Genomic DNA, 25,777 nt, shown 5'->3' with positions numbered 1-25,777 from the left:
CTTTGTGAACGTCATCTCGGGATATGCTCCGCAGGTTGGTCGGAGCGATGAAGAAAAGGACACATTCTGGTGTGCAATAGAGAAGCTGATGGAAAACGTGAAAGATGAGGAAGTTGTTGTGGTAGGAGACTTAAATGGACATTTGGGAAGGAGTATGGATGGTTTTGAGGGAGTTCATGGGGGTTACGGATATGGTGTGAGGAATGGATACGTTGGCTTAGCGGTTAGGGTGGCGGCTTGGGATCCTAGGATCCTGGGTTCGAATCCCGCTCGATCGCTGAATTAACGCCAGGGGGGTTGACTCAGCCTGTCATCCTTCCGAGGTCGGCAAATTGAGTACCAGCTTGCTGGGATGAATGATCACGGTGTGTACCCCGATTTAGAATAGGTACAACGTATCCCTGCACATCCTAAGAGCGTGACCAAGGGTTGGCGTCAGGAAGGGCATCCGGCCTTAAAAACATTGCCTCAAACAGGGAACCATGATTGTCATGGGGCCCACAAGGCTAACCCCCGCTCTAGCGGGGAAAAATGGCCTTAAAACGATCATTCATTCACTCATTCAATGGAGAAGTCGAAAGGATTTTTGAGTTTGCTGATGGAGCTGGTTTGTCGATTTGTAATACTCAGTTCCAGAAAGAGGATAATAAGCTTGTTACATACACGTCAGGTGGGTCGACGACAACCGTTGACTACCTGCTGGTGGGTAGGCGAGATAGGGGAAACCTCCGGGACACAAAGGTGATCCCAGGGGAGTAGGCTGTTTCACAGCACCACTTGGTTGTCTGCAACATAAGGGTGAAAGGTGCGAGGAGAGCTCGGCGGGTGAAGTACCAACCGAGAATGAAGGTGTGGAGGTTGAAAGAGGTGACAGTAAGGGAGGCATTAAAAGAGAGGCCGAGTATGGTGGAGGATTATGTGGTTGAGCTTTAAAGTGGTTGGATGTCAATGAAAGATAGTCTGTTGGGAGCTGTTGGTGAGGTACAGTGCATTCAGAAAGTATTCAGACTCCTTCACTTTTTTCACATGTTGTTATGTTGCAGCCTTACGCTGAAATCGTTTAAATTCATTTTTTCCCTCATCAATCTACACTCAATACCCCATAATGACGAAGAGAAAACAGGATTTTAGAAACTTTTGCAAATTTATTAAAAAGAAAAAACTGAAATATCACATTGACATAAGTATTCATACCCTTTCCTATGACACTTGAAATTTAGCTCAGGTGCCTCCCATTTCTCTTGATCATCTTTGAGATGTTTCTACACCTTGATTGGAGTCCATCTGTGGTAAATTCAATTGATTAGACATGATTTGGAAAGGCACACACCTGTCTATATAAGGTCTCACAGCTGACAATGCAAATCAGAGCAAATACCAAGCCATGAGGTCGAAGGAACTGCCTGCAGAGCTCAGAGACAGGATTGTGTAGAGGCACAGATCTGGGGAAGCCTACAAAAAAAATTCTGCTGCATTGAAGGTTCCCAAGAGCACAGTGGCCTCCATAATTCTTAAATGGAAGAAGTTTGGAACAACCAGGACTCTTCCTAGAGCTAGCCACCCAGCCAAACTGAGCAATCGGGGGAGAGGGCCTTGGTAAGAGAGGTGACCAAGAACCCGATGGTCACTCTGGCTGAGCTCCAGAGATCCTGTGTGGAGATGGGAGAAACTTCCAGAAGGACAAACATCACTGCAACACTCCACCGATCTGGGCTTTATGGCAGAGTGGTCAGACGGAAGCCTCTCCTCAGTGAAAGACATGAAAGCCCGCTTGGAGTTTGCAAAAAAGCACCTAAAGGACTCTCAACATGTGAGAAACAAGATTCTGTAGGCTTTCATGTGTCTTTCACTGAGCCTTTTTTAATTAATGACAGTTATATACAAGTACACATTCGCATAAATAAATACAATACAATCACCAGACATTTGAACACAAATAAATCAAGCCATTCCAGAAGTGTACAAAGTTGGTAGTAAGGCTTCTTCTTCTTCCTGATCGGCATCACAGTTAACTCAGAAACGTGATGAACGGCACATTCACCAGCATATATTCAACGAAAAGGTGATGAACCCCCTTCCACTCCCCCCACCCCCTTCCAAACCCCCACTCCCGCCCTCCACCCCCCTCTCCTGTCACAGCTGCTGCAACAGCTTCTCCGAATCAGAACTAGTACACACCAAGCAAAGATTGTGGGGCGCGAGCACAGACTCGTTTGAAGCAATGTTTTCTGTGCAACACCAATGAGAGTAATGAACTCATTTGAGGCTTCACGGGAAATTGAAATTGAGGAAAAATGAGAAAATCACCTGGCAAAAAGATTCCCAAATCCCCAAGCTGTTTATTTAGCTTAACACAAAGAAAACTATGAAATGGGACTAACACCCCACAAAATGTGGTTTTTTTTGTATACAGTCGAGGCTCGTGGAAGAGCTAGAGCATTGAATGTATCAGGACACAACATAACAAAAGGAACAGTAGTGAGAGAGAGAAAGAGGAAACACTAACAGTAGGGTTGAAAGAGAAAATAGATGGAGGCTTGGACAAGGAATGTGTGTGGGACGAATGAGGGGTAGGGAAGGATGTGTGGGGTGGAAAAGATGGTACAGATGGAAACTCTCAAGAGGGCAAAAACTGGAAATTTGGAAAGCTGTGGGTTTGAGGTTGGGTTAACAGGAAGTAGAAAAGATCATGATTTTGGAGGGGGGAAGATCTGAGATTGTGACAAAGATCTGTTTTGAAGAACTGGAGGGAAGAATGAGATTGAAGACAATGTGGAAGTTGGTTTCCCAGATGGGAAAAAAGAAGAACAAATGAGTGGAGGTGAGCAGTGATCCTGGATTTGGGGAATTTCAACCACTGTTGCAATATTGCCTCGATGACACCTGAAACCAATAGTTAAATAAATATTCAAAACAAAATTTAATCTCCTAGAAAATGAAATCTTCACAGAACACCTTTCTCCCAAAATGCACTCAAGTCTCAAAAACCCTCTCTCCTCCCTCCTCCCTCCCAACCCACCCCCCTCTCCCTTAACTTCAACCTAAAGAAAAGTAAATAAAAAAAACACCTCATTTGAAGGAAGTGATGCCAGAGGTTTTATCACAGCCACCATTGGGACTTGCGACTGCTTTGCCATCTCAGAGGTGCAGGGCAGGTTGTAGGACGTACAACGGATGAACCGAGGACTTGCGTTGCCTGTATGAATTCAGCAAATTAGTCAAAACAATCTCCTTTCTCATGTTATTGCCGTTAGTCCAGGTTTCAAAACATCCACCAACTTGCATTATTCTTAGATACTCGAAACGTTTACATAATCACCAACATTAGTGAGACTTCGGGCCTGAGCATACATATTGTGTACAGTGAGGAGGAACGGAAGGGTCAAAACCTCCGCCATATTTGTGCAAATAAATAAATAAACAGACCCATTTAAAAAAAAAAGTCAAAGTACAGTATAGCCAAGTCAAGCCATGGGAGAAAGATTTTTTACCACGTAGCCCATAGGGCAAAGCCGTCTAGAAAAGCGTTTGTCCGCATGTATGTATGTATGTATGTCTGTCCCCTCAAACGTATACCAATCACAGCTGAGGATCTAGTCACATGACAGGGTGATGCGATTACATCTGATGTCATTACGGCGGTACAGCGGCTGACTCGGCACACCGCCATTTTAATTCCAATTTCGTCCAGGCTGAACATGTCGTCGAACCTGTCATATATCACAATCACCATGCTCTACCTTTATGTTTTTCATTCAGTATGAAACACAAACAAACCGATTGTTAAAATGACCATCAAATATCGAAAGCATCGGCGTTATGGCACTTCCAACAATACGGTACGGTACATATAGGCCTTTGGCATTATGCCTCACCTTTGGACCGCTTCGGACAAATTAAGCCCAGGTTTCTTAATACGTTTGTTTCTTAATATGTTTCTGAATACGTGTATCGTTTCAGTAGTATAGTTTTTGGAATAATAATAATAATATAGTAAATATAACCATAACACTTTAATTCCAATGTCGTGAATGGAGGGGAAATAGATTGAAGCGGTGTATGGTTCATGAATCAATGATATAAGCGGTGTTCGGCACTAATATTAATAACCGCGGAAGTAAGGAATTCGCCTCGGTTTGACATTTTCAAAAAAGTAATATCATTTTTTAAATAATGATAATGTAACGTTAATATTATAGTAAATGTAATCATAACACTAATCCCTTCGTAGTGACTGCAAACTTGCTGGAAGTTAAAATATATCATCTTCTACATATTAGAGTAGCGGCAGTTTTGTGTCCGTTACATCATTACGTCTATGATTTCATTACGACGGCTAAGTCCACCGACTGACATTTTAATTTACTAGTACACCCGCTCACTAAGGGAGCAGCAGGAAGGGTCATTCCTCTTTGGGGTATGTAGATTACAGTCAATCTATGGTCGGATCTCAAGAACATTGGGTGTGTTCATTTACCAAGCTTCTTGTGGAGAGATCGACAAGTGGTTTCAGCATTCGAGCAAGCATTCCATTCAAAACCCTTAAGGAACGGCTGGCTTGGTAAGCGCTAGCTAGCTGCTTGGTAAATGAGCACACCCCCAAACCCTTGTGGGATACATAGATGACAGTAGATCTTCCCTCAGTTCTGGAAGTAAAAAACTTACCTCATGGATGTCAGGATTAAAATTAAAATCAGGATAAAAATTTATAACATTAAACAAAGAAATTTGGAGGAATCCTGACATCCATAAACCACCTAGGTGGTTTATGGATGTCAGGATTCCTCCAAATTTCTTTGTTTAATGTTATAAACAGCATTAGCGACTGTGTAAAAAGCTAATCATATGTGTTTGTGGTTTATAATATTTTACAAGCCCAGCTACGCTGCTGTTAGACTTTTGGTCTTGTTTTGTTATAAAGACTTTTGGGGAAACGAGGGTAAACCGACAACATAATATGATAAAGCTGCTCGGATTGTGTACTTTATTTACTGTTTGGTCGTATACTTTACATTCATTATTCAACATGTGCAAATATACAAGTACAACTATTTCAATGGACCATGTTGTGTGACATATTTACATTGGAAATGTCATTTTCTGACCTGTGTGTCATGATGATGCATTTTCAAATCCTAAATAACTCCTGAAGATCCAAGTGAACATGGATGGCATTCCATATTGAGTTTTCAATAAATACAGATAATCTATTATGCATCAATGCACAGGATTTGAAAATATATATATGTATTTTTAAGTCTTTGGGATGACAGCCGACCTCCAAGACTCGGAGCTAAGGTAGCCATAAATTGCAAATGCTAATGTGGATTAAAATGACCATTGACACCATTTGAAAAATAAATTTAGTAGCAGAAACTATAGCAGATTGGTAGTCCCTAATTATCGTTACATTTTCAAAATGCCCGATGAGCATCACATCATTTATGACATTGCCCCATACCCCACAATGCCTGTGTGCAGAAAAAAGGCAACTTTATCATGATCTGAGCTTAAAGGTCCACAGACTTGGAAAAATCAGGTTTGGTTTAATGAATGGATATGGCTTCACATAACAATGAATCGTTGTTCTTTTCTTGAATAAATATATTGGAAGGAAATTTTAAATGTTTTTTTGGTGTACATTTATGCTCGATTCTGGCTAGCTCTGCCCACCCCAAAAAATGGCGATTTGATTATGTCATATATCACGTGATACGTCACATAATCTTAAACGCACTTTTGCTGCGGGACTTGTGTTTACGTGTGGCTTACATAAGCTCTGAACTCTGAAAAAGTACTCCGAATGCCATCTAGATATATCGTTGCTGGTTGTATCAATCCATCCAAAGATGGTGTGAGTATGCATGTTTTCCCAAAAGATACAGCTGTAAGGAAAATATGGATAGCCAACGTAAAACTGACCAGAGGAAAGTGGCATGGCCCAACTGCTTCAAGCGTCATTTGCAGCGCCCATTTTGAAGATAATTCGCATGACACTGACCTGTATTCGCAGTGAAGGGATGAGTAAATTTAAGCGATTAAAAGCCGACATGATCCCACTAAGATTTATCAACGGTTTGGTTGGAGTCCTAGCTAGAGTGCTTAAGCTACTTGGCGAGCGCTCTACAAGTACAATGGTAATAGAACACACCCCTAAACATGTGGGTCACCACTCCATTGTGAGGTGTTACAGGTTAGGGCAAGAAACTGAAAATTTCAGCAGAGTACCGGCACACACTAGTTGACTGCAAAAAACCATAGGATCTCTCACGCCCACCAGCAAATTCTTCGTAAACGTAACGTTCTTTAGAAGGACCGCATACTCCATGTGAATTACCAGGATGGCAGTTTATAGTCATCTCGCGAATCAAAACCAAATACATGGTGATTACGCTAGTTCTGCCATATTCTCTCAACCCATTGATTAAATAGGCAAGATGTAATTAGATATGTACCTATTTATCAGATGAGCTAAAAATATTCTGTTTATCACATGTAAGGTCTGATGGGATGGTGCAGAGGTAATGGTGTACTGTAGGGTATTGAGCTTTTAGCTGTCTAATCTGGGTGGGATTCTTGACCAGATGATAAAATGTCAGACGATTGGTGCTTCGGAGGCAGGGCATTGCATCACAAAGGATCCCAACCCTTGGGGTTCATTTAAAATATCCCTCACTAGAGTTGCACAATTATTTCTTAAGCTGTTGAAAGAGGACAACTTTTCTTAAGTTGCACAATTTCTTAACGATTTTTGACCATGATACGTTCGGTCATTACTTATCCAATCTCAACCAAACTTGACAGGGAGAGTAAGGGTCATGCAATGAAGGTTGTGGGGAATTCCTTTGCCTCCCTCCCCAAGGGGGTTTTCCCCACCAATGGGGTTGTGTGTTGAGGTGTATATCCATGTGAAGATAGCTTTATTGTGGCGTTTTTTCAAGGACGCTTCTAGCAACAACACTAATGATAATAGTGCAATATTGTTACAAAACAATATTAACACTAATAACATCCCACATCCCCAAGGGGGGTTTCCTCCAAGAACAAACGCCCTGTTAATCTATCTATAATTCCAGTAATCTCTGTACGTCTGTACGTCTGTACGTTTGTTTGTCTGTGACCGCTGTTTCTCGACAACCACGGGTCCGATATACTTTTAACTTGCCAGGTATATTGCTGGGGACCCGAGGATGTGCCTTTTCAAGGTTTCATATTAATCGGACAATTACTTACCGAGCTATGTCCAAAAAACGATTCAACCAATCAGAGAGCAGCGAACGATCGCGTGTGCCGAACGTGGAGGACACACTCTGCCTCGGATGGCACATTTGACAGCGTATTCATTTATTTCACGTTTGCAAACTATGTTGGCGTTAAACTATGTTTTAAAACTAATAAAACCGAATTTGCGATTCATTCGCTTTCCTGCGCGTTTGTGCACGCGATGGCGATTTCTTTACCAAACTCCGGAAGCCGTTCGCTTTGGACCAAACCATTGCATGTAAATAGAGGGGGGGGATTGTCACCGTACTCGCAAGCCGTTCGCTTTGGACCAAACCATTTCATGTAAATAGAGGGGGGGGATTGTCACCGTACTCGCAAGCCGTTCGCTTTGGACCAAACCATTTCATGTAAATAGAGGGGGGGGATATAATTTTAGATATAGATATAGTACGGGCAATGCCCTAGTGTGTATAAATAGCTTAACGTGGTGTTTTCTTAGGAGCACCGGCCTCCATCAGAAGTAAAAATATTATAAACCACAAACATGTATGATTACCTTTTCATATCAAACAGTCGCTAATGCTGTTTATAACACAAAACTGAAATTAATTTGGAGGAATCCGGGCATCAGTCCATACTCATCACGTCGACGAACACACCTGATCGTAGATTTACTGTAGTGTATATACCCCACAAAGCTTAGTAACATGATCCTTCCTGTCGCTTCCATGGAGTTCTTCCAAGGAGTTTTTGTGGTGTTTTTCCAATGCCGCTTCTCATTACAAAAGTAATAAAAACACCTATGATAATAGCATAATATTAATGAAATTGCGAAACAATATCCCCACTCCCGAGAGGGGTTTTGCAATTTAGAATGTTGCCTCCCGCTCTTCCCCCCTCACCACCACCCTCCCTTCCCCCCCCCCCCCCCACCCACTCCCCTTCCCGTGAAAAGTGATAAGAAAATATAGCAATGAAAACTACAACGACACTCGGTGGAGCGCACACCTCCACCAGGCTGAACAATTTACATCTTGTATCCCACCGATAGGCCAGAACTGCATCCGCACCTTAACCAAAATCAAATTGGTTTGTTCTTGCCACCTACCCAACTCATCCACCGGGTTTCGTCCAATCCGTCCACAACCTTTTGAAATATTGTGCTATATATAGTTTTTGGCTGTTTCTCTCATTGGTAAAGAATCACTTTAAAAACCATTTTTAATTCTCATATCTGGATCTGGATCTTCACCAAAATTGAATCAATTTATTCTTGTCACACACCCAAAGTGTCCAAGTTTCATTCGAGTCCGTCTAACTTGATTGGAAAAACATCAGCACATTCGGTGGGGAGGTAGCAATAAGTGGCTCCACTCCATGGAAATGCAAGATTAACAAAATGCATCTTAGTCATTTGTTTTTCTTTTCAAGTGGCATTGTATGCCCCAACAGATGAATGTAGTGAAAAGTTGGATTTTTAAAAGCATCTAAACAATATTACTCGAATTAGGTTAGTCTCAGAAAACAAGCATATCAAGAGCTTAACTTATGTTCAATCAACAAAATAAAACATACCTTGATCCTGCACAAGGAAGTCAGTGGTGACCAGAGGAGGGACCTGGCCTCGAACTGCTGTCGAATAAGGATCTGTGGCATGCTGGACTCTATCATCCTCAATGACTTGGATCTGAACACAAAATCCAGCAGGACATCAAGCTCAGCATAACAGCAATACACCAAATAGGATTGCTCGTCATTTAGCTAAATCCAAGTCAGGAGGCACTCCAAGGTGTCACCTCATCTGAAAATTTACAGAAAACCTATTTAACTTGGCCATCTTCTTTATATGGCTCAAAATTATAAGAAAAAGGAAAGGATGGAGACCAATAAAATAAGCCATACATCTTCCCTTCCCTCAACAAAATAAAGAACAATGTGCAGCAAGGAACAAAAACAGACCATAACACCCAGTGAGCAAAATATAATCATAAAAAGTAAATAATAACGAGCGAAGATCATGGCGTGCCATCGCAAATGCCCAGGCTTCTCACCTAAAGCAAAGTTGAAGCATGGCATAAAGTTCCACCACAAATGACGATATAAAATCGAGTTAAATTTCCCCGTTTTGACACGTCACCCTAAGTTCCCACCCCCGGTGGACAAATATGAACCGGTAGTCAAATACAAAAAAATCGTTACATATTTCATGCGTCCCCCAATGTTGATTGCATAAACAAAGTTTCATTTTAAAATGCTTCAAGATGTGCCCACAATTTAACTTTTTGGTTAAATTGTGGGCATATTTGACCTTTTGCACCTTCTTGCCATGTAGTGATCATAACCTGCTTTAACTTTGCTTTGGTGAATTTCTGCACAACTGTTTAGGAGATAGCGTGACAGACAGACACAGTCAATTTCAATATCACCCCGGTTTTTTTTTAAGTATGCCTTGGAAAATAAAAGCTTCTCAAACGTAATATGTGGACACCAAAATGCCTGTGGTGAAAACTCATGCCATGTACTGTACTGTAAACAAAACGTACGCATCAAAAATTCACAAGATATTAAGGTCGTGGATGGTCTCTGGAAGCCGTAAACACTTTATATTGTTTAAGTATCCAAAACACCATGCATTAATCCTAATTTAACAACGCAAAAAGATTGGATTTGTGAAGCCACGAGTCATGCAGTCATTTGTGTTTTAGAAAGGTTGACTACTGTCTATACAGAAAAGTTTTAATGTGTAAAATAAAAGATAAAAAAATCCTTTCCTGTATCTGGGCATTCCAAAACCTTAACCCAACAAACAAAACAACCAAAAAAAAGTAAAAGCGTGAAAGGACCAGAACAAAGAGTAGACATGAGCAACTTTCAGAGGACAAGGCAAGCAAAGCAAGCAAGAACACTTACGGGACTCGGGATTGCATCTGGGTCTATCCTATGCCTCGTTTTCGGTTGAACAGGAGTTTCCGCAATGCGCTACAGCAGCAGAGCAGCGGAAAATGAAAAAGAGAAAGAAAAAGAGGAAGAACAACAACAACACAACAGTTTACAAATTTAAGTGAACATTTCTGACAACATCTCCATTGTAGTCCCACATGACATATGGTGATACTTCTCTGACCCTTTCTAACTGTAATTCTGTCCCATTGTAACGTAATCAATGCAGTGTGGAATGGTCCATACTCCTCAAGACCAAAGGGTTGCTCCACATAACCAGTCTACTTTCACTCTGTAATTACAAGTTAAAAGTCTCTCTGAGCTTGATGAGTTGTACTTTTGCCAGTGCTTGGAGATCTTTATGCCGATTTCAAGAAATCTCATATTGCACAAGTACCAGATTTTCTCAACAAAGCATTACGTATCGTTTTCACCTAGTATTGTGTCGTGACCAGACCATGTATGTACTGAAATATCACCCTCAAGCTTATTTTCAATTCAAAGCAAAATTATAGAACATAACCCACTGGGCTTGGTATGGAATCTGGGTCAAGGCGCCGTGGCTGGCCTTGAGGTGGTCCCATGGGAGCAGCAGTTCCATGGGGACCAGGAGGTCCCATGGGTCCTTGTGAAACAGAATAGGGTTGTTGAAAGCCAGGATGAGGGCCAGCATAACCAGCTTGAGAAGTTTGGGCTTGCTGTGGTCCATAAGTGCCTGTTTAATACAGAGTTTGTAAACGACATGAGTTTGCACTTTAATGTTTTACAGCTTAGAATGGGCAGGGGGTGGGGTAGGGCTAAAGCAACAATTCATGCTTGAAGCAAAAAACAATTTCAGGACAAGATTGGATACGAGTAACAATACTGAAGTCGTGTTGAATCACAATTTGTACAAAAATATATATACTCCAAAAAGAAGAAAGTGCTCTCAATATAAAGGTCAAAACCAAGTTTAAAAAAAAAAATGAAATCAAATTTCCAGAAAGTGCAGCAAAGTGTTCATGAAGACCAGGGCTGACCGTTTAGTTGTGGAGGGAAGCCAGGTTGGGGAGGGAGACTGCTCAGGTGCACACCTGGCCCTGGCAATTGTTGCATGGTACTAGACCCAACCCGAGTTGACAAGGCATGATCGGATGCCATAGGAGTTGATGTGGGAGGTACCAAGGAGAGCGGTGGATGCTGAGAAGGTGGCGCAGCAGCAGCAGTGGGGTAATTTACTGGGGCCCAGAGCAGCGACAAGGAAGACAAGATCATCAAATAAGCAGATGATACATAGGTACGAGTGTTGTCATTATGAAAGTAAAATCAACAACAACTATGAACAGCGACACAAAGGATGATGGGATTCAATTAACAATTAAACAAATAAAGATCTATTTACCTTTGAACAATGGTCTACATTGTTTAATGACATTGCTAGTCTCCAGAACAAATGCTGCCTTGGCATAATTTGTTGCACTATCTCCTTCCCGTTGTCTAAAAGCTGGCAAAACCTTTATCCAATGTGTTATGGAGGAGGTGTTTCCCATATGGGCCGGCTGTGGTGTACCAACAAAAGCTTTATCAAAACGTACATACATCATAGTGTCTTACCATATGACTGGGGTGTCTGCTGTGCCGTATACTGTGGCGGAATCCCTGAAATATTCAATCCACCCATTTGATTGGCCAGCTGCTGGCTGGTTGGGGGTGTTGCCACACCCTGATAGGCTGATTGCTGAACACTGGTGAGTGGAAGTGCCATTTGATAAGCTGTCTGTGGTGTACTGGTAGATGGAGGTGCCATACGATGCACTGGCTGTTGAAAGGAAGAATAGCTTTGGTCTTGCGAAGGAGCGACTGGCATAAAGCCTTGCTGTTGATTTGACCTGAGAAATGCAATGGCAATGAAAGGTTGGCGGAAAAAGTAGGCATATGCACAAATCACAACAAAATAATAAAAAAGCTTTTTCAATCGAATAAAAACATATTTGTGTCCAAACAAAAGCAAATTCAAGTGCAAAAGGCAAACTAGAGCGAAGTCAACGACACGCCATTGCAAATCCCCACGATTCCTATATAAAGCAAAGTTGAAAGATGGCAAAAAGTTCCCCCAGGAATGACCCAAAACAAATTTTGAATTAAAAATTATTTTGTTTTGACCATTGTGAATGTAAGTCCCCACACCTTCAAAATGCAAAGTTTCATTCAAAAAAGTTTTAAAATGTGGCCATAATTACTTTTTTGGGGGGTATTTGACCTTTTACCCAACTCTTGCAATTTCTTGCCATGTGGTGATCACAACTACCAAGTTTGATGAAGTTCTACACAACTGTTTAGCAGAATATAGCGTGACGGAAGAAAACACAAAGACAGAGCCGATTACAAAATCCCTGTTTTTTCTAAATTGAATGCACTCAATGTACATACCTACCGGGCACCCATTTTTTGTGATTCTGATATTTTTTTTTTGGGTGACCCAAGTCAAATTTTGGGTGCCTCCCCCCCCCCCCCCAAAAAAAAACCAATAAAGATAAATAGAAAACTGTAAAACTTATTACCTCTGCCACCGAAGGTGGATGGAGGTTATGTTTTCACCCCTGTTTGTTACTTGACGGAAGAGATTCCGGCAAGTATGTTGGTTGGTTGGTTTGTCTGTTGGTCTGTCTGTTTGTTTGCAGTACTACGTCCACACTGTCGCACATATAATCGACAAACTTTACACACATATTTGTCATGCCCTGGAATAGACTGTGCCCAATTTTTAACTCTCTTGGCCCAAGGCCTCCATTATGACGTCATAATTCGATAATTCGACAAGTACAAAACGTCATCTGATCAAGATGCAATTTCTTGAGTTTTCTCCATGAGTTTTCTCCATGCTCAATGCGGTACACACAGTGACGCAAAACAGCAGAATGTGACAAGAACAAGCCGATTAGATTTTGGTTCAGGTCCGAATCCAGATCCGACCTATCAGTGGGATACAAAACATAAAATATTCAGCCTGGCAGAGGTATGCGCTCCACCTAGTGTTGTTCTAGTTTTCTATGATATTCAAATTTGAAAAAAACCTAACCCATCAACCAGCCATTGTTTAATAGAATGAAACCAAAAAATGTTCATTTCTGAAAGAACAAGATATTTATTGTGATTGAACTTCATAATCACCATGCTAGAAGTGTACAGCCTTAACACTGACACCAGAATAAATATTCTCATATTCGCAATAACAACAAATATGCAATCGTGTGGTTTCGAACATGGATGATTTTTACTGGCAAGTTCAAACAATCTTTCTTCCAAAAACATGTGGTAACTACGATCTTGGCATTTGGCATTTGTGGCATGAAACCTGCAGAGCATAAATAAATAGAATATATCCATCTTCCCTCACAAGGAATAACCTTCAGCTATGGAATGAAGTTTCAATCAAAACCAAGATACTATTTTTAATCAATAATGAAATCCTGGCAAGTTTAAAGTAATCCATCTCTCCACTGAAATAATCAGGTATGCCATTTTGGGAGTGCCCAACATAGCATCCAAAACCCAACCACTTATAACATGTGGGTCCCCCGGGCACCCGTTAATGTCGAGCTCTGTATTATCAACAGTGCAGGTTTGAAGACGCTATTCACTCCAACACACAACACACAAGTGCAAGTGCGAAACATAGTCTTTCAAAAATAAATTTATGCACAGAGTTTTGGTGAAATTTTTGCACCTGATCCAGCCAGACAGTGAAAAGGGAGCAAAACTTGAGTCAAGGCGAGGAAAGCATGCCGTATTTGGCATCATCACACCTTGATCAGTTTTCCCACCACACAGTTGTGGCCAAAAATATTGGCACCCTTGCACTTTTTTCAAATAATGCACCATTTCTTCCAGAAAATTGTTGAAATTAAACAATGTTTTGGTATCCACATATGTATTTCTTTGGTTTGCAGTGGAACAAAACAAAAAAAGCTAAAAAAAATACTAAATCTTAGCTTACTCCACACAGAAATCCTAAAATGGCCTGGACAATATTATTGGCACCTTTTAGAAGTCGTTAGAAATAATTAGATTTCAAGCAGGTGATTCTCCTTTACTTTGGAATTGAACACACCCGTGGTGAATTGCAGGTGCCTGCAATATAAAAATCACTTATTCAGCCAGTTTGAATAGAGAAAAGGAGTCATTCTGCTGATTTGTGTCACTGTGTGTACCGCAATGAGCATAGAGAAAAGAGAGAAAACCAGAGAATTGTCTGAGGAGGACAGACACAAGATTGTAGCCAAGCATGGACAATCTCAAGGCTACAAGTACATCTCCAGCGACATTGATATTCCTGTGTCCACAGTACGCAATGTTAGCAGGAAGTTTAAGGCCAATGGCACTGTAGCTAACCTCCCTGGACGTGGCCATAAGAGAAAACTTGACCGAAGATTGCAGCGAAGGATTGTTCGAATGGTGGACAAAGCACCTCGATCAACTGCCAAACAGATTCAAGCTGACCTTACGACACAATTTCAGTTTGTCAGGTACGACAGTACGGTCAATTTCAGGTACGACAGTTCCAACTCACACCATCCGCAGCCAACTCGATGAGAGGGGGTTCTATGGTAACAGACCCAGGCTGAGAGAGATACATAAGAAAGCCCGACTGGAGTTTTCCAAAACACACCTGAACAAGCCAAAATCCTTCTGGGAGAATATCCTGTGGACAGATGAGACCAAATTAGAGCTTTTTGGTAAAGCACATCATCTCTATGTTTACAGAAAACAAAATGAAACCTTCAAACAAAAGAACACCTTCCCGACAGTCAAAGATGGAGGAGGTTCAGTGATGTTTTGGAGTTGCTGTGCTGCCTCTGGCACTGGGTGCCTTGAATGTGTGCATGGCATCATGAAATCAGGAGATTACCAAGGCATGTTGGAGCGCAATGTTCAACCCAGTGTCAGAAAGCTGGGTCTCCATCGAAGGTCATAGGTCTTGCAGCAAGACAATGACCCCAACTTCAAAAAGCACCCAGGATTGGTTCAAGACAAAACACTGGACTGTTCTGAAGTGGCCAGCAATGAGTCCAGATCTAAATCCCATTGAACACCTGTGGGGAGATCTGAAAACAGCAGTTGGGAGAAGGCACCCTTCAAAGCTGGGAGAACTGGAGCAGCTTGCGTAAGAAGAGTGGGCCAAACTTCCAGTAGAGAGGTGCATGAAGCTCATTCATGGCTATCGGAAGCACTTGACTGCAGTTATTTTGTCCAAAGGCTGTGCTACCAATTATTACGTCTGGGGTGTCAATAATTTTGTCAATGCCATTTCTTTTTATTTTCTGATTTAAAAGGATATATCAAGTTCTGAATCAAAAACAAAGGTTCTGTAATATCAACAGTGAAATAGAAAATTGTGGAGACCAAATACTTTTGTCAATTTGAACTTATTTTTAGGGAAAATTGTGTTATTTGAAAAAAAAGTGCAAGGGTGCCAATATTTTTGGCCACGACTGTATATGGTACGAGGTGTCATGCTTTCGTATTTTTTTTGATATGACAGTGGAATAGATCAATAAATAACAATTTTATTTATACTTGCAGGGGCTATGGGGCACTGCCCTAGGGGGGGGAAATCACCCAGCGTTGCCTTGCTGGGTGAGCTTTCCCGGTGGTGTTTTCGGCACGTGTTGGACATGAAAAGCTATGGAGTTATTGGCCTCATCGTGATTATCTTTTGCCTACGGGTGGGTGGCAACACTGCTCGACCCCACATCCAAATATACACTTTATAGCAGACATTGGTGGCTTCAAAACGGACGTCAAGGCCAACATGTAGTGGCTTAAAACATTACCCAGACTCTGAAGTGTTTACACCCAAAATTTGGGGTTTAGGTGCTAGAACACACAAACACATACATGAAAGAATCACGTACAAACGCACGAACACACAAACGCTTGTAAATATTTATAAGATTCTAAAGCATTTTAAAATGCATTTCCCATTGGATGATAATGATGATAAAACATTTTATTAATAGTTTTTAACTTCATAAATGTGTTGATCAACCGCATATAGGTGACATTTACCTTTGTGAGGGTGGTCCTGCTGGCCCATTCTGCATATTCCCATGGCTATATTGGCCATAAGCACCTTGCTCTTGCACGTGCATCTGCCCTGCACGGTGTGTTGCCATGGATGTTGGAGTTGGTTTTACAGAACCTGGTAAACAAGTGTTAATCACCTTCTTGACTATGACCAATGACAGAAAGGTTTAACAAAACACCTTTGCGATATGTCAGCAATCGTCATATATCCAACAAAGTGTGCTCACTTTGCATCGGAGGTGGTGGAGCTCCAAAGTTCTGCTGGCTTGGCCCATTGTACGCATTCTGAGTTTGAGGAGGTTGCACTTGCTGATACTGAGGTGCATAACCTGGAGGGTACGTGGCAAAATTGCCCTGGCCCTGCCCATAGGACTGTGCAGGCATGTAGCTGTTGTGTTGGCTCATTGTTCAACACGATCCCTTCTGAACTTCAGTGCTAAAATAGGATTAGAGTCTGAAAAATAAAATGTAAACTATGCAGTCATAACAAGCGCAAAACTCAAAAAAACAATTTCAGGGATCCTCAGCAGATTAAAAATCTTGCAAACGCATGTTCAAATATCTGGGCATGTTCAAATATCATCTTAAATGCCAACATTTTATTTTAAATGATGATCTGCCTTATCCCTTCCCATTTCTGCTCGGGTCTTCACTTTATTTATTTACAGGAATATAGCTAATCTCCATTTCACTTTGCTGATGTTTCCACAATTCTGCTGAAAGCAAATAAAACTAGAACGGGCACTCGGTAGAGCGCATACCTTCGCCGCAGCTACTGTTCTGTACTTGGCATGGGAGTGTAGGGAACAGAACAACAAAAATACGATTTTGACCTTTTCGTGACCTTGACCTTGACCTTTGACCCGATTGCTCCCAAAATCTAATCAAATGTGTCCCGTATAATAACCAATCATCCCACCAAATTTCATGCAATTCGGTTGAATACTTTTTGAGTTATGCGAATAACATACACACACACACACAGACATACAAATAAATACACAGCGATCAAAACATAACCTTCCGCTTTTGCGAAGGTAACAAGAGGGAGAATTGCTTTGCCATACAAGGTCTTGGGTCTCATGATCTGACATGATCTTTCCTGGGAAAACCAAATTTCCAAGCTGGCCTCCAAAGCCAGCTGCCGACTGCACATCCTCCCTTGTGTGAAGTCCTTCCATGGCACTACTGAGCTTCTCACCACATACAAAGCTTTCATCCTCATCTTAATGGAATACTGCTCTCCCCTCTGGGCTGGTGCTCCTGCCTCACACCAAGCTCAGCTTCACGCTGTAGAAACCAAGACTTTTAGAATCATTGGAATCTCCTGCAATGAAGCCGATTCTGAGGGCCTTTCACTTACTCACCACAGGCAGGTTGGTGGTCTTTCTGTCTTCTACCGACTCCTCTCCGGGCTTGCTCCTCCAGCTCTCTCTGGGCTCTGTCCCCCAAATATTCCTTCAGGTCGCACAAGATCTGCCAGCAACCCTCTTCTGGTGAAACTGCCAAAATCAAGACTCTCTGCTTGCTCACCTTCACTCTTTCATTCCTCTTTTTTACACCCCTGGAACAATCTCCCACACTATCTTCAATCCCACTCCTCCCTCCAGGTCTTCAAAACAGCTGTTCACCACCATCTCTTATCTTTCCAAATCCAAAACCTTGATCATTTCTACCCCCATTAATACACCCCAAATCTACCTTTTTCAAACTCTGTTTTCTTTCCTGAAAGTCCTTGTAGTGTCCATTTGTTTTTACTGTGTTAGCCCGCTCCCTTCCACAGATCTCCCGATGTCCCGGTTCTCTACTGTTGTTGTGCTTCCCTCTCTCTCTCCCCCTCTTGTCTCCTGCTCCCTTTACGATACGTTTCATGTGCGTTTCTGTTTCTGTGTTTCATGTGTTAGCTCTTACACGAGCCTCGACTTTCCATACAAAAAATAAATACATTCCCCCTATCAAGTTTCAGTTTAGTATGCTAAAGGATATGGGGAAAAAGTGCAGAAAACCACAGGTGGGACAATTGGACAGATGGAGAACAAACCTATAGTCCCCTCTAGGTAGGACACCAATAAAATCTAATAAAAAGCCAGTTTACTGTTTTATAGATACATCTTCCTTCCTTCTTGAAAACAGTTTTTCCAATCAATTCAAATGTGAAGTGTTGATCGTTTCTGGATACAAATAGCCAAACAACAACAACAACAAACGTACTTTCATTCAGTAGTCGGAAATACGAGTACATTCTCTCAAAAATTACTTGGTTCCATGCCTTCTAGTGACCTTCCTTGGGATTGCTTACATTTAAAAATAAAAACTACAGTGAAGTCGATGACACGTCATCGCAGTTTACTTTTTCTGGCCTTATATTTGATTTCATAGACTTGGATGGTCATTTATTATTATAGATAGCAACCCCACCCTCTTCGATTTTGTTGATGTCGCCAATATGTCAAAATTTCCATGCCATGTCACCTCGTGTTTTGTATTATGCTCGGTGTTTTTTCTCTATGTAGTTGTTAATTGTTGCTTTTCTTATGTTTCTTCACTTCTCATTCCTTTTTCCCTTCTATATTCTCATCCCTGACAGCTCCAGCTACTAAAAGAGTGCAACCTCTTGGCTCTTAAGAAATACCCTCCAATTGTTCTTGTTTACACCCCACCCCCCCCCCCCCCCCCCATCTTTTGCAATTGCTGCTCTTTGATGAATAAGTCAATATCAGATATTTTGTCATTTTAATTCCTTGAAAGCTAATGAGTTTCAAATGTTGATGCAAGGGACATGGATGGATACTAAGCCACCCATATAAAATTATGTTCTTGTTATCCAAGTAGCTGCATCGCTTAATGAAAATGAAGGTGGATTTGGAAACAATTTTGATCTACATGACACAGCTCCTAATGCAGCTGGTCAATATTATACTGAAAATCAATCATTTGACAAATATAAAACACATGATAAAAATGTGTTTTCCATGCTACACTTCAACATGGTGGTTCGTGTGGAGCCTGTGATGGTTGATTGCATCATTTTCTGGGGGTACGGTTGTGTCGCTGATGCAATGCCTCTCTATTGCCAGTCACTGGTACTCATTTTGCTGACCTCAGAAGGATGACAGGCTGAATCAAACCCACCCTGTTAACAGTTAATTCAACGGCATGATAGGGGTTCAAACTCAAGACCCTAACATCTCAAGCCAGCCACCTTAACTGTTAAGCCAACACCAGAATTAGTAAACTTCAACATAAGAAGCATAAATAAAAATTTCGAAAGTTTACGAATGCTTTTAGAAAAAATTAACTTCAATACTTCTATTTATCGGTCTGTCTGGAACATGGTTATCAGATAAACCTTTGCCCTCTTTTGTTTTTCATTTCCTGGTTTTAAATTAGTAACAATAGGCAAACCAAAGGTGGGGGGAATGAATGAATGAATATGAATGATCGTTTTAAGGCCATTTTTTCCCACTAGAGCGGGAGTTAGCCTATAGGAGTTGCTGTATATATTTCCTTAAAATACAACTTTAAGACTTTTCAGTTTTACTGGTTTAATTGATTCAAAATTCAAACCGGATGATTCAAAACAACCTGCATCCAGTTAAAGAAGATCTATATCAATGTTTTTGTAATTTATGCAACCAATGCATTAAATTTGAGCCTGATTTGACAATAATGTACAAAATAATCTTTGTAACTACCTGGATCTGTGTACTATTTGTTTCCATCCTACTCTTTAAAAAAAAAAAAAACTTTACCTTCTTCTTTTTTTTTTAATTCGACTCAAATTGTATAAATGTGTAAAGGCTAACCCCCGCTCTTGCAGGGAAAATGGCCTTAAAATGCCTGTTGTTGTTGTTGTTGCTGTTCTTTAAATGTGTAAAATGATGATGCTGTACTGAAGAGCTCAGTGACTTTCAACGTGGCACCGTCATAGGATGCCACCTTTCCAACAAATCAGTTCGTCAAATTTCTGCCCTGCTAGAGTTGCCCCGGTCAACTGTAAGTGCTGTTATTGTGAAGTGGAAACGTCTAGGAGCAACAACAGCTCAGCGGGGAAGTGGTAGGCCACATAAGTTCACAGAACGGGACCGCAGAGTGCTGAAGCGCGTCGCGTGTAAAAATCGTCTGTCCTCGGGTGCAACACTCACTACCGAGTTCTAAACTGCCTCTGAAAGCAACGTCAGCACAACAACTGTTCGTCGGGGGCTTCATGAAATGGGTTTCCATGGCCGAGCAGCCGCACACAAGCCTAAGATCACCATGCACAATGCCAAGCTTCGACTGGAGTGGTGTAAAGCTCGCCGCCATTGGACTCTGGAGCAGTGGAAACACGTTCTCTTGAGTGTTGAATCACGTTTCACCATCTGGCAGTCCGACGGACAAATCTGGGTTTGGCCGATGCCAGAAGAATGCTACCTGCCCGAATCCATAGTGCCAACTGTAAAGTTTGGTGGAGGAAGAATAAAAGTCTGGGGCTGTTTTTCATGGTTCGGACTGGGCCCCTTAGTTCCAGTGAAGGGAAATCTTAACACGACAGCATACAATGGCATTCTAGACGATTGTGTGCTTCCAACTTTGTGGCAACAGTTTGGGGAAGGCCCTTTTCTGTTTCAGCATGACAATGCGCCCGTGCACAAAGCGAGGTCCATACAGAAATGGTTTGTCGAGATTGGTGTGGAAGAACTTGACTGGCCCCTGACTTCAACTCCATCAAACACCTTTGGGATGAATTGGAATGCCGACTGCGAGCCAGGCCTAATCGCCCAACATCAGTGCCCGACCTCACTAATGCTCATGGCTGAATGGAAGCAAATCCCCGCAGCAATGTTCCAACAACAAGTGGAAAGCCTTCCCAGAAGAGTGGAGACTGTCATCGCAGCAAAGGGGGGACCAACTCCATATTAATGCCCATGATTTTGGAATGAGATTTTCGATGTTCGGGTGTCCGCATATACTTTGTCATGGAGTGCATGTAAACTTCCACAGAAGAAGAAGCAGCAGGACCATCCACCAGCCAATAAGGTGATATGATGTAAGTCTTCAAATTGTCCACTGGGGTAAAGGGTCCACTCTTCATAAGCGGCGAAACCCCCGTGAAGAAGAAGCGGTGAAACCTCCGTGAAGAAGAAGAGGCTCAAAAGATAGATATTCCAAAGAGAAACTGAATAAATTCCACAAAACAATGAAAAGCAAGTGTCATGCTGTTTAGGTTTCAGGTTCAGAAAGTGGGGAAAAGGAAGTTGAGGCTTCAAGTATGAGCAGTGAGGATGATGAACCAGAGAACGAAAATATACAGCACTCTGAAGAAGAAATCCTTCACTGACCATTTCACTGTTGCCAAAGGCTATGCGATGCATCCAAAACCTTCACGTCATACAAAGATCCAAACACAGCCATGTGACCCAAGTGTGCTTGTCATATCCTGAATCATAGGTCTGCAGGGTGCTCCAAGAAGATGAGAAAAGTTTTTTTTCCCCAATGAAAGACACACAAACACAAAAAAAGAAATGTGAAAGTCCAATGAATGGCAAAGATTACACTGGGTGACCTGCCATTGCCTTCTCAGCAGTGGTCAGGGAAGAATTTAGAATTTTGGCCTGGTGTCATCCTACTCGGCTACCGTTAGCGAGACACTGTGGGATCCTTAACTTCCACGAACAACTAATGCTGGCAGACAGGTCCTCAGCTCGACTTCCATTCTGTTCAAGAGGGAGAACATTGATGAATTCGCCTGAATTTGAAACAGCAGGGTGACAACTATTTATAGCAAGGTCCAAGCTCCCCCTTCTACAACCCTCCTTCCCCACCATCGACCTCACAAAATGTACGACAATTACGTCAAAGGAAAATGCACCTCCAAATTCTGCTCGTCCCCCTAGGCCCTAGGTCTTAGACCACAGTAGTCCAACATTAATCTGCGAATGGTCTGCTTTCTACGTTTCATTACTTGGCAATCTGAAATAAACAAGATGATTTACTTCCCCCAACAATGTGAATCACCCACAAAAAAAACAACCTCAGCATGCCAAAGTCCAAGCTGGTGAGATGTGATGAGAAGCACGTAAACAGTCCAAAGTCCATTTCCAAAAACAAGAGTATTAATTTTAAAAAAAGAACAACCAGCCGTCGAAGCATGGTCAAACCAACCCCATCCGTCAAAGGATTCCAAACCATTTGTACATACTCATTCTTACATATCATTTTAAAAACTGGTGGCTCAATTAACTACCAATGAGATTCCCTTTTCCAAATACGTGGGATCTCTAGCATCAGCGAGGCAAGTGGCAAGTATAAACAGAACAGCAGGCTTAAATACCCCCATCATATGTACTGCTTGTGTAGGAGAAAACACACAAACACACACACACACACATCTCATTTTTTCATTTCTGTTCCTTACAATTCTATCCCTCTCTTTCATTCACAGAGACACACACACACACACACACACACACACACACACACACACACACACACACACACACACACACACACACACACACACACACACACACCTGATAGGTCTCTGTTACATCTCCCCCACCAACATGTGGAGATAGCAGTCAACAACACCTACATTCACACACATATATATATACACATACATATAACACACAAACACAAGCATAAGCACACACAAACACAAACACATGTGCACACATGTGCACACACACACACACACACACACACACACACACACACACACACACACACACACACACCTGATAGGTCTCTGTTACATCTCCCCCACCAACATGTGGAGATAGCAGTCAACAACACCTACATTCACACACATATATACACATACATACATATAACACACAAACACACACAAACACAAACATGTGCACACACAAACACAAGCAAAAACACACACACACACACACACACACACACACACACACACACACACACACACAATTAATTGTACAGTATCGGTTGTTCCTAAACTTAAATATAAATAATTTAAAGGATTGTTGTAAATGATGTTAATTTCACAACATCCCATATTCAACTTTATTTAAATTGTAAACCTCAAACATAGTTCCTCCACCTAAAGCAAGAACCTTAACCCGTAAGCAACTGACTAGTTTCCCGACTGCATGGATCATCAGCTGGGCACCGTTCTTCCTCGAGGTTTCAATCCTTTCAGCCCAGGACCTCTCCAAACGGCGGATCCACAACCTCGATCATGGATCCACATCAATAGATGGTACATCAGTAGATCCACAACCTCAGTTGCGTCCAGGCAGACACACAAGCAAGACACACACACACAAAGCAAACACAAACAAACAAACACACACACAAGCACAAAAACACACACAAACAAAAGCACAAACACAAGCACACACAAACACAAACACACACAAACACAAACACACACAAACACACACTGCAATGCATGATAATCTATCTCAAACACAGCAACGACCTGACCTGGGTACACACATGTTTTTGTTACGTGTTGCCATTCACAGGACACGAACTATTTAGTATTTGCTATTGCACAGAAAAGAAAATAAAGGCACCAACAACGCACACAATGGAATCAATATGCAAACTGTCAGCGCAGCTCTGGAGAGAAAGAACAGTGGACAGATCTCGAGTCGGTAAGTTTACCGCTCAAGCCGGAATCCGTAAATATTCGACGCAGGCTCAAGCCAGGCCTAGGCCCCGGTGGCTCACAGCGCTTGCCCCGATAACATCGCGGTTCAAAGAGGCTACGGGGACTGAAAGGGATAGGGAGAGAGGCTGATGGAAGAAGGGAAAGGGCGGACGGCCACCTTCCCGAACCTGGGAGAGTCACCGAGTCGGTGCCACGTCCACGGACGGGCCGGATGTCTCAGCTGGAGCCACGACACGTCAGCCACGCGCCACGTCGGCGCTTCAGGGGAAATTATTTTTCATTTTAAACAGAGACATATTCTATATATGTCTGACTATCCAGAGCAAATATTTACTTGTTAAATACATTTTTTGATGAATCTACATGAACTTCATAATGCACTAGGTTAAGTGAATTGACGTCACATCTTTCCTTCAATGCGCGTGAACGTAGTAGTACGTTTGGGGTTTCGAGCGGTGTATGCGCAACAAATATTTCAAGTGTGAAGCCAATATCCATATTCGTATTCCAGTGTTCAGGTGATCTTCGGGAAGAGAGTTTTATTGCTGCCAAAGCATTTTCCTGGCACGGGTTATACTGGGTGGTTTGCCATTGCGTTCTCAGGAAATGTATGTATCAATGCATCGCAGTTTTATGTGGTCGATTTATAATGAAAACCTGTAGAAAATACCTTTCCACAACAACAAAAAATGCAAGTTTCTTCGCATTGCTCAGGGAAATGCACACACACTGTACCAAATGAATGGAGTTCAACTGCAGGGAATAACCGGCGAGAGGACCTGTGGTGGGCATGTGTTCCATTAGCAAGCAGCTAGCTAGCGCTTGCCAAGCCAGCCGTTCCTTATCAACTGTTTGGAATGGCGTGCTTGCGCGATTATTATCAAGCCAGCCACCTTAACCGTTAAGCCAGTGGTTCTCAACTCGTTTCAGTCCACGGACCACCAGGCCAATCAAACTATTTTCGTGGACCATCTCCTTTTTGAGACATGATAAAAAAAAGAGTTGACACCAAACATGTTTGAAATTTTTGGATGGCGGTACGTGTGACTTTGGACAATGTTCCTGTGGACCACCACCGCCAATGCGGAATCTTAAAGAACACTTGGCCTTCCAATATGTTCTTGCATCATAATAGTGTACCTGCGTTGAAGTTTTACTCCTGATATTTGATTCGTGTCCTTAACCGACTTTTTCAGATTGTGACCTAATTAACAAAATCTACCTTTTTGATCATAACTTGAATTATTTTCCTCTGGTTTTCATGATGTTGAGTTTTATGGATAGATTGTGGATGAGTCATGGGGACACATTTTCTGAATTTGCACTCTGTCTCAAAATGTTGAAGGTCAAGGAGGGACGTTAAATGGAATTCTATCATCTCCCCTTCCTGTCCAGGCTGGAGTTCCCCAAGGCAGTGTTCTGGGCCCTGGGCTTTTTCTGGTCTTCATTAATGATCTCTCCAACTCTCTGGAAAATCCTCTCTATCTCTTTGCTGATGACTCCACTCTCTGTTGCTCCATATCTCATCCCTCAGATCAGCAGGCAGCATCCTCCTCACTCTCTGCAGACCTGGACAATATCACAAACTGGTCAAACAAGTGGCATATGTCTTTCAATCCTGACAAATCTCACACTCTCATTTTGTCTCTCCAAAAAAACCGTCTGGAAAACCCTCCCATCCACTTTCTCAACAATGCTCTCGAAGAATTTCTGTCACTCAAGCTTTTGGATCTCACTATCTGCCATGATCTTTCCTGGGAAACCCACATTTCCAAGCTGGCCTCCAAAGAGAGTCGCCGTCTGGGCATCCTCTTTCAGGCGAAGTACTTCCTTGACATTACTGAGCTTCTCACCACATAGAAAGATTTCATCCGCAGCTTGCTGGACTACTGCTCTCCCGTCTGGGCTGGTGCTCCTGCC

General features: G+C 42.0%; 1 protein-coding gene across 1 annotated transcript in view; it reads right to left on the bottom strand.

Moving 5' to 3' along the window:
* The window catches only part of LOC137424631 (SEC24 homolog C, COPII component), a 102,946-nt gene extending 78,957 nt beyond the window's left edge, over positions 1 to 23,989 (bottom strand). The window contains 9 exon segments of the mRNA XM_068112291.2: positions 3,069 to 3,196; positions 8,800 to 8,911; positions 10,135 to 10,203; positions 10,692 to 10,879; positions 11,184 to 11,381; positions 11,758 to 12,032; positions 16,213 to 16,345; positions 16,458 to 16,684; positions 23,851 to 23,989. Of these exon segments, the coding sequence (XP_067968392.2) occupies positions 3,069 to 3,196; positions 8,800 to 8,911; positions 10,135 to 10,203; positions 10,692 to 10,879; positions 11,184 to 11,381; positions 11,758 to 12,032; positions 16,213 to 16,345; positions 16,458 to 16,635 (1,281 nt within the window). The 5' untranslated portion in view covers positions 16,636 to 16,684; positions 23,851 to 23,989.
* Positions 23,990 to 25,777: the final 1,788 nt, after the last annotated feature.

This window comes from Myxine glutinosa, chromosome 4 (genome assembly GCF_964187855.1).
Source record: "Myxine glutinosa chromosome 4, kmMyxGlut1.1, whole genome shotgun sequence".
Lineage (NCBI taxonomy): Eukaryota > Metazoa > Chordata > Myxini > Myxiniformes > Myxinidae > Myxine > Myxine glutinosa.
The sequence above is the reverse complement of the archived record's forward strand: the minus strand, read 5'-3'. Positions and strand labels throughout refer to the sequence as shown.